We start from the raw sequence: 8,490 nt of genomic DNA, 5'->3' as shown, positions 1-8,490 counted from the left end.
GGGGAGGTGGCCCTGCCCAGGGCAGGGGGGTTGGAACGAGATGAGCTTTAACCATTCTCTGATTCTGAAGGAAAAAAAAGTGATCAAATCGGTACAGGTTGCAGTAAAAGCATGAATGCACTTGGGATGCGTGAATCTTAGAATCACAGTATAGAATAGTTTGGATGGGAAGGGACCTTTAAAGACCATCTAGTCCAACCCCCTACCATGAGAAGGACATCTTCAACTAGACCAGGTTGCTCAGAGCCCTGTCCAGCCTGACCTGGAATGTTTCCAGGGATGGGGCATCTCCCACCTCTCTGGTCAACCTGGGCCAGTGTCTCGCCACCCTCAGCGTAGAAAATTTCTTCCTTATATCTAGTCTATATCTTCCCTCTTTTAGTTTAAAGCCATTACCCCTTATCCTGTCACAACAGGCCCAGCTAAAAAGTTTGTCCCCAAGATCGTAATGCTTTGGGAGGCAAAAGGTGTAGCTGCGTAGTTGATATTAAAACTGAAAGCTTGGTAAATAACTGCTCAACTTTTGAGTGGTTTAATTTGCTGAAACAGTTTCATGTGCTGTAAAATGGTTCCTGTGTCATAGGTATCTTCAGCCTCCAGGAACCTGGATTCAGTGTTCCTTAGAATCAAGAGAGCTTCTCGCTTTGTGTCTTAAAAAAATCAAAGCTTCGCTGAGCAAGGTGAGTAGCTAATTCTGCTGGTATTCCATAGCGCGTCTATCGGTACTTCATAAAGTGAAGTTCAGCTAACGTACAGAGTTCGATCTCTTTGGAGCAGGCGTTTGTACTTGTGTAGAGCTTATCAACTAATTTATATTAAACAAAGAATGACGATCTGATCTCAGATAACTCTATTCTAGACTTTCGGAGGATTCGGTAAGGTCAGGCTCTAACAAAAAATTCCGAAGCGTACTGAGGAGGCTCATGCAGTGCAGTCCTGTGGCTTCAAAGCATACTGGGTACTGCACAACTTACTGTATAGGTGGGAGCTGAGCATAATTAACTGAAGGCAGTTAGCATGTTTTTAACGCGCCTTAATTTTCGCTTGCTTTTTTAAAATTGTTTATATAGTACTTGTTCTTACTGGTTTATGACAATACAAAAGAGGATTGCAGAGGTCTATATGTAGATTTAACTGGAAATCACGTGTTTAAGTTGAATAAAGTATCTCTTAGATTCAGAATCTTACCAGAGGAAAAAATCTGTGATAGTTTTTTACGCAAAAAAAGTTGTTACCACAGGTTTGAATTAGGTTGCCTCATTTTGCTTCTTGCTGTTGGGTTAGTACTTAATTATACAAAATATCTTTTGCTGCAGTAAATTTGGATGTTCTTAGTTTTGGAGATTAAATTGGCTTTTAAGTCTTGAGGAAACCATTATACTATCAAAATTAATCGTTACATGGCATCCAGAGATACTGTTGAATAGTGTATTGGTGTGACAGTCTGAGGTTGCATCACCATTAGTTTAGGTAGATGGGACTGTGTGTTCTAACTAAGCATCATTAATTGGGTTTGGTATACTGATACATATGTTTTTAATTAAGGTTATTCACTTCCTCACTTGGTTGAGGAACTATGAACTATACCATAAGCCTGTGTTTTGTGTTTTTAACGTGTGCTGGTATAACTGCTGGTAGTAGTGGCTGAGTTCTTTTTCTTTCCCACTGGCAGGTCCGGCTGATTGATGCAGGCTTTATTTGGACTGAACCGCATTCGAAGAGGCTGAAGCTGAAACTGACTGTTCAGAAAGAGGTAACTGGAGTACAGTATTCTGCGTATGGCTTTTAAAAAGCTTTTATGGCAATCGGTATGATTTTTATTTTTTTGATTATTGTTGCATTTTAGATCAGTAGTTCTCTTTGGTAAAGTCCAGCCTGTGTTTACTGGCTTATCTTGAAACTTGAACTTTTGTTTTGCAGGTGATAAATGGAGCAGTTCTTCAGCAAGTATTTGTGGTGGAATACATAGTTCAGTCTCAAATGTGTGAAGACTGTCACAGGATCGAAGCTAAGGATTTCTGGAAAGCTGTAGTGCAAGTCAGACAAAAGGTAGAGACAAACTGAATTTTCGTTTGTTCATGGCAGAACAATCAGGCAGACAAATATCTGGATGATTTTCTGATTTTTCACTTGCACGCTGCAATAATGATACGTTTTGTGTTCAAGGTTGGGGGTTTTTTCATACTAATCTTAATTTAGAAAAACTTCCTCTCTGCTGTCCAGTATTATTAGCATAATCTTTTTAAATGGTGACTGGTAGAAAAATCTTGTAAGAATTACTGAGTATCCTTCTGTATTTTAAGGTAGTCTTAGAAACAGTGGGAGAGATTTTTCATAAATATTTACATCTCCTTTAAAGAAAATAGTGTGTCTGGCAATCAGTTACACAAAAATGAGAAACAGAAGCTGAAATATTTTTGGTTACTTGGAAGAGACTTTGGACTGTTCCTTCTTTAGATGATCTCTTTGTATAAATGTTTATTCTTCAGAGATACTGCATTTGCAGGAGACGGTTCTTAAATAACCCTGATAATTTTATCTTTGTTTGGTTTTAGACTCTGCACAAGAAGACTTTCTACTATTTGGAGCAGCTGATTTTAAAACACAGGCTTCATCAAAATACACTTCGCATCAAAGAAATCCACGGTAAGCGAGGTGGCTTGTTAGTCTGGAGGTAGAATAGACTAACCTGTTTTCTGTTGTAAGAGCGCTTGTGGTAGTAGCTATGTATGGATAAGCAGCAGGTTACTTAGCCTATGTATTGTATTTGGAAAAAAAAAAACATAGTATTTGAAAGAGATGTTCATCAAGCTTTCTTTTCTTTAAGATGGCCTGGATTTTTATTATTCTTCAAAGCAACAGGCCCAGAAGATGGTTGACTTTCTTCAGTGTACGGTTCCATCTAGGTATATAATTTATGTTTATTGCCTCAAATACCCAAAAGCTTTTGGGAAGTGTCTTTTCTCCTTCACTTTTCAAGAATTTTGTAAGTGAAGGCGTAAGGAAGCTGTATTCTAGTTAAAACATACAAAATCCCTTCTGTAGAAGCCCCGTGTCTTCCACTTAGCCATTGTAAAACTAACCCTCCTGCATTTTTCCAGTTCCTTAATTTTTAGATTTGTAGTACATAGTTACACACTTTCATTGCTGATCTCTCCTGTTTCAAGTGATGTCCTTCTTGCTGGCTGAAGCTTCTATTTTTATGTTTTATAGATCAAAATCATCTCAACGTTTGATCTCACATGATATTCATAGTAATGTCTACAATTACAAAAGCACTTTCTCTGTGGAAATTGTTCCAATATGCAAGGTAGCTTCTCTCTATCTCATCTTCAGGGTGTTATTGTATGAAGCGGGTAGAGTTTGGTTTTGGTGATGGAGGCCTGATTTATTGGGTATTTGGGGGCATGGGGTGGGGTCTACTCCCCACGAAGCATGGAGAGCGCAGAAAGCAGCTATCTTGAGGAAGTTACTGGGTGGATAACTGAAAATGCACAGTTTAAAAGTCTGTTTCAAGTTTCTCTAAAGTCTTGGTTGAAAATTAAGGAATTATGAGTGTAAACTTTTTTTCTGTTTGCACGCAGGACAATGTCGTGTGTCTGTCACCAAAACTGGCGCAGAGTCTTGGTAACATGAGTCAGATCTGTGTGTGCATTCGAGTAACAAGTACCATCCACCTCATTGATCCTACCACTCTGCAGAGTAAGTTAGGGGTTGTTTTCTGCGCTGCGGCAGCATGTGATTTTTCTGCTGGCACAATTATTTTAATTTCTTCTTGTTTTCATGAAGTCTTGTGTTTTTAGACCTTAATGTTGTAAATTTATCTGTACAATCACTAATGTAGAAATTTTAATTGCGAACTAAGACGTGGTTTTCTAAGCTTGATTTCCGTAGTATCCCAGGCAAAACTCAGTAGTGTTCATGGATGTTCTACGTCTCTGCTAAGCACTTACATTTGTCATGTATATTCCTCTAAAATTATGGCATCCATTTTTTCTGTGGATTATGATTCTAGCCACTTTGGTACCAGAAGCACTGTGCTTTGATTGGTATTTGCTGGTAAGCTCTACAAGCGTAATACCTCTAATAAGGATACACCCAGGAGAATGATTCTTGTGAATAAAAAGGTCTGTGCTTTACACACGTGATACGTGATTTGGCTGTCACAGATCAACTGCTCTTGTAGCACGAGTTTGCAGTATGAGTCATGTCCTAAATACTTGTGTTACAATAACAAATTTGAACAAAATGCGTTTGGCAGTTGGCTTAAATTTGGCCAATGCTTCCTTTTCCTTTTAATTTCTTGGCAAGAAATTCTCTCCCTTGTGATTGCCCATGCTGGTGGTTTTTCTTTTCCAGTTGCTGAAATTGATGGAAATACCTATTGGCGCCACCCTTTCAATAGCCTGTTCCACCCCAAGCAACTAGAAGAATTTATCATTATGGATATCAATAGGGTTCAAGAAAAGAAAAAAGGTGCAGGTGCCGGGGCAAGATCAAACAAGGTAAGAGTTCTCTCTGTTGATTCAGTGCTTTGGGCTGTCCTCTCCCCTCCCTCCCCTACTCAGCTGAATTTCTGTTTTGGATCATTCTACCTTGCAAAGTCAGGTGGATGCTTTTCTGTGTCTTGGCACTGGGAAAAGCTCTTCTCAGGAAGATGTGGACAGTGTTTTGGTTTGGAAATTGCCCAGGAGTTACATGAATTCCACTTCAGAAATTCTTTTCTGTTGAAGAGTTAAACTCTACTTGTTACTTACTATCGTTACTGAAATTATTTTATATCGGCTTTGCAACTCTTTACGTATTAAACTGGTTTTGTTGAAGTATAGAAGCATTTCTTTTTAATCAGAATTAATGAATCAGTACCAAACACTTTCTTTTCAGTTAAAAGCTGTATGTGGTTGAAAGTTATAAAGAAAAAAAAAAAAAAAAAAGAAAAAATACTAAAAACCCCATCTAGCTGTAGAAACAGCCTTCGTGGAATTTTTGTGAAAAGTGGTTGGCATGTCCGTTTCCGTACTTTTGTAAAGATGAGAAATGAGTAGCAAGCCATACATTGGATGCTTGATGTAGAAATACAAGTTTAATTACAACTGTAATTTAAAGCAGTAACATAGCAGTACAAATGTTCTAATAGCACAGCAAGTTAAGATGCGTTTGATTACAGGAGTGTTTTATTTTTCATTCCTCAAGCACACGCTGGCTGAAGCCTGGGTACAGAAGACCTCGGAGCTGAATACAGATCATCAGTATTTCTGCTGTACTCACTTGGGGCACATTCTGAATCCTGGCGACCTTGTCTTGGGGTCTGTTCTGTTTCTTGGGTTTTATTAAATGGTTATTTAATGACTGAATTCTCTGGATTCTGTACGGGCTTATGTATTTTCAAGAAAGTTTTGAACTGTTCTGATTTCTACATGAAATTAGTAAAAGGGATAGAGTCTTTCATTTTTCGCCATGAAGAGATGGTCCTAATACCGGAAATCTTTTTTTCCAGCATAAGAGAGCTAAAGTATTGACTTTAAAGTGCAGATTGGAATAACAGTTTAGACACAAATAGACGGGAAGGATTTTTAAAATACTGGGCAAGACCTTTTTGTTCGATAGTGACTATCATATACAGCAATGATAAATGTGAAATTTTTGTAAGATTAGGCAAATTAGGTGATTCTCAAACGGGCCTAAACATGAATGTTACTGGAGCTGTTGTGCGCCCAACAGAAGCTCCGTGGATATTGCAGTTTGGGTTCAGGAGGCTGGGGAGCGCTACCGAACAGAATCTAGGAACAGCAGCTTCCAGTTATTCATAGTTGTGACAGCTGAGTGTTGATGTGGATTCTTTTATTTGCTCTGTACTTCATTTGGAACCATTTCTCTTTCTTGGGAGCTGTAACTTACACTGTGCTGCTCTTTAATACAAACATACGATACGTTGAGTTCAATTTTGTAGGCTTACGTAAAAGGGTAGGATAAAATACCTATTTTCATTTTAGATTCGACTTGGCGAACTGCAACTTAAATGACGAGTTTGCCAATAAGATGAACCCACACAATATTCCTGATGTGGTAAGACCGTTTTCTTTCTCTGTACAAAGTTCTCTGCGTTACCCAGGGGTATTAGGGAATATGATTTTATAATGAATACTCATTAGTTCTGTAGTGCCTAAAGGAAAAGGGGATATTAATATTGAAATCTCAATAGCTTCTAATTTTGAGAATTATTTTCTCGCTACTTATGTTTTTGAGTGGTGGTTAAATAATGCATGGACTTTACCTTACCTTACTCTTTGTTGGTTTTGTTCAAATGACTGTGCAGTGTGTGGTGAAAGCTGTATTTACGACTCCAGTGTGTGTATGCCTCTTCAGGTCATAATACAAAGGGTTTGGAAACGTCTGAATTGACGAATGCTGTATAAATTCTACATAAAACTTCTGAGTGCCAGCCCGAGTCTACCGTTTGTTCAGCTGATTTTACAGTTGCCCAAGTCCAGACTTGGGTGTTGTTTTGGATGTTGAAAGAGTGTCCTCAGTAGCATTGAAGGTGTGTATATGCAAATACTTGCTGGTTTTCACTGTAGGTATTAATAAAGAAGAGCTATGACCGTACCAAACGCCAGCACCGCAGGAACTGGAAGCTGAAGGAGCTAGACAGGGACAGAGAAGGCACGGACACAGATGATGAAAGGTTCAGTATCTGCCATGAAGCTTTTCAGTCCCTCCTACCCAGGATACCGTGCTAAGTCTAAAAAGAATGTTTCTCTGTTTCTGCTGAGGATAAAGGCAGCGTAATGCCTAAGCTGATGCACTGACTCTTAAGGGGCCACAACCAAATGCTGCCGGTTCTGTTTGAGCGTGCTGTATTTTTATGTTTTGTTCCAAGAAAAGCCTAAATCATGAGAGGAGTGAGTAATATCGGAAGCATTGTGTCTGTAGCTTCCAGCTGGTGTCTAGCTAAAGGGACGCTTCTGTGAATACACGCGTGTCACTGGTTTGTTCAGTGGCAAAGCTGATACAGCGACAGCAGATTCTAAATAACATTCAGTTGAGTAGGAAAAATGAGGCAATGAGAGTTAAATAAGAACAGGCAAATTAAATTATTTGGAAACTAATAGGTGATAATAAAAAAAAAAAGCAGAAGGAATGAGGTTGGACGTGCAGGAATGCTATCAGAAGGCGTGTCAGAAGCACTGCGGATTGCAGTCCTTCCTGGGGGCTTGATTTCTTTGATTTTATTTTGAGTTATAAATTTGCATAAATCCAAAGGAAAAGTGAGTAAATACATCAAACATCTTTTACAGACAATACCAGGACTTCCTTGAAGATCTGGAAGAAGATGAAGCCATAAGGAAGAATGTCAACATTTACAGAAGTAAGACCCTTTTAACCATTCAATTGCATGTAATTAAATCATGACTATTTGAGTGCAAATATTTTTATTGAGGTTCTGTATCTGGTTTCTTTGAACTACTCATGCCTAGAGAAATGCTGTAACGTAATAGCTTCAGGAGTTTGATGTATTTCACCTGCACTGAATGGATGTCGATGGTTTTTGTTTGCTTGCCTTTAACGTAAGAGAGAGAAGCGTATTTTCTCCCGCACCCGAAACCTCGCTGGGTGAAGGATTTGCTATTCAGGGTCTTCCATGAGGGTAATTGCCATGGGATCGTTGGTTTTTAGGAGGAATTTATTTCTGTTGGGGGTTTGGGTTTTTTTCCCCTTCCTTCTGTGGGGTTGTTCAGGGGTTTGGGGTTTGTTTTCTTTGCTTAGCTATTGTTGGTTTTTTCCATTGTGTTTTTAGATGCAGATGTTCCAGTGGAGAGCGACACAGATGATGACGGTCCTCCACGAATCAGTCTGGCTGAAATGCTGGAGGATCTCCATATTTCCCAGGATGCCACTGGTGGGGAGGGAGCAAATATGATGACAGAATAAGAACAGTGCATTAGTCAGTGCAATAAATATTCCCTTGGTGAGGAAAAAGTACCCAAAACATAAGTAAACATTACAAACTGATCACATGAACATGAAAAGTAACATGATAACTACCACTGTACCCCTGAATAATGGTCCTGAATTCAGATTTTTTATATAATCTAGAGAATCAGCAATTAAAGTTAAATTTCTGGTGCAAGCATTGCAATTTAAGTTCCATGAGTTCCTCCCATCCCCAGGTGCTTTCTGTCCTTGCAACGTCTGCGCTCGAAAGCCCCCAGGTGGCAAACTTGGGGGTTATACATGGGGAGCAGTCATTCTCTTGCGCTCAAGACAGCTGATCAGGAAGGCTGTCCAGAGGCAGAGGTTTTATTCTAATTTCCTAAATTTGTAGGTAGAGTACCTACCTACTGTTAGTGCTTTTATTTCTTCACATGGAAGGGATTTTTCCTGATTTGGTACAATGGTTTGAAGCCTTTTCTGATATTGCTTGATTATTCCTTATAACAATATTTTGGGGAAGCTCAGGAACGTATCTTCCATTCTTTTGGGAAGGGA

The 8,490-nt window shown here is 39.1% G+C and overlaps 1 protein-coding gene across 1 annotated transcript in view; it reads left to right on the top strand.

The window, feature by feature from the left end:
• Window positions 1-7,932, top strand: part of NMD3 (NMD3 ribosome export adaptor) — a 12,480-nt gene extending 4,548 nt beyond the window's left edge. The window contains exons 3-15 of the mRNA XM_009884495.1: window positions 584-680; window positions 1,673-1,753; window positions 1,921-2,049; window positions 2,556-2,646; window positions 2,828-2,906; window positions 3,214-3,310; window positions 3,585-3,702; window positions 4,360-4,505; window positions 5,194-5,306; window positions 5,994-6,066; window positions 6,579-6,685; window positions 7,299-7,369; window positions 7,799-7,932. Coding sequence (XP_009882797.1) covers window positions 584-680; window positions 1,673-1,753; window positions 1,921-2,049; window positions 2,556-2,646; window positions 2,828-2,906; window positions 3,214-3,310; window positions 3,585-3,702; window positions 4,360-4,505; window positions 5,194-5,306; window positions 5,994-6,066; window positions 6,579-6,685; window positions 7,299-7,369; window positions 7,799-7,932 — 1,336 coding nt within the window. The remainder of the gene's footprint in view (window positions 1-583; window positions 681-1,672; window positions 1,754-1,920; window positions 2,050-2,555; window positions 2,647-2,827; window positions 2,907-3,213; window positions 3,311-3,584; window positions 3,703-4,359; window positions 4,506-5,193; window positions 5,307-5,993; window positions 6,067-6,578; window positions 6,686-7,298; window positions 7,370-7,798) is intronic.
• Window positions 7,933-8,490: the final 558 nt, after the last annotated feature.

This window comes from Charadrius vociferus, unplaced genomic scaffold, assembly GCF_000708025.1.
Source record: "Charadrius vociferus isolate BGI_N301 unplaced genomic scaffold, ASM70802v2 scaffold104, whole genome shotgun sequence".
NCBI lineage: Eukaryota > Metazoa > Chordata > Aves > Charadriiformes > Charadriidae > Charadrius > Charadrius vociferus.
This window is presented reverse-complemented; position numbering and strand designations above follow the sequence as displayed.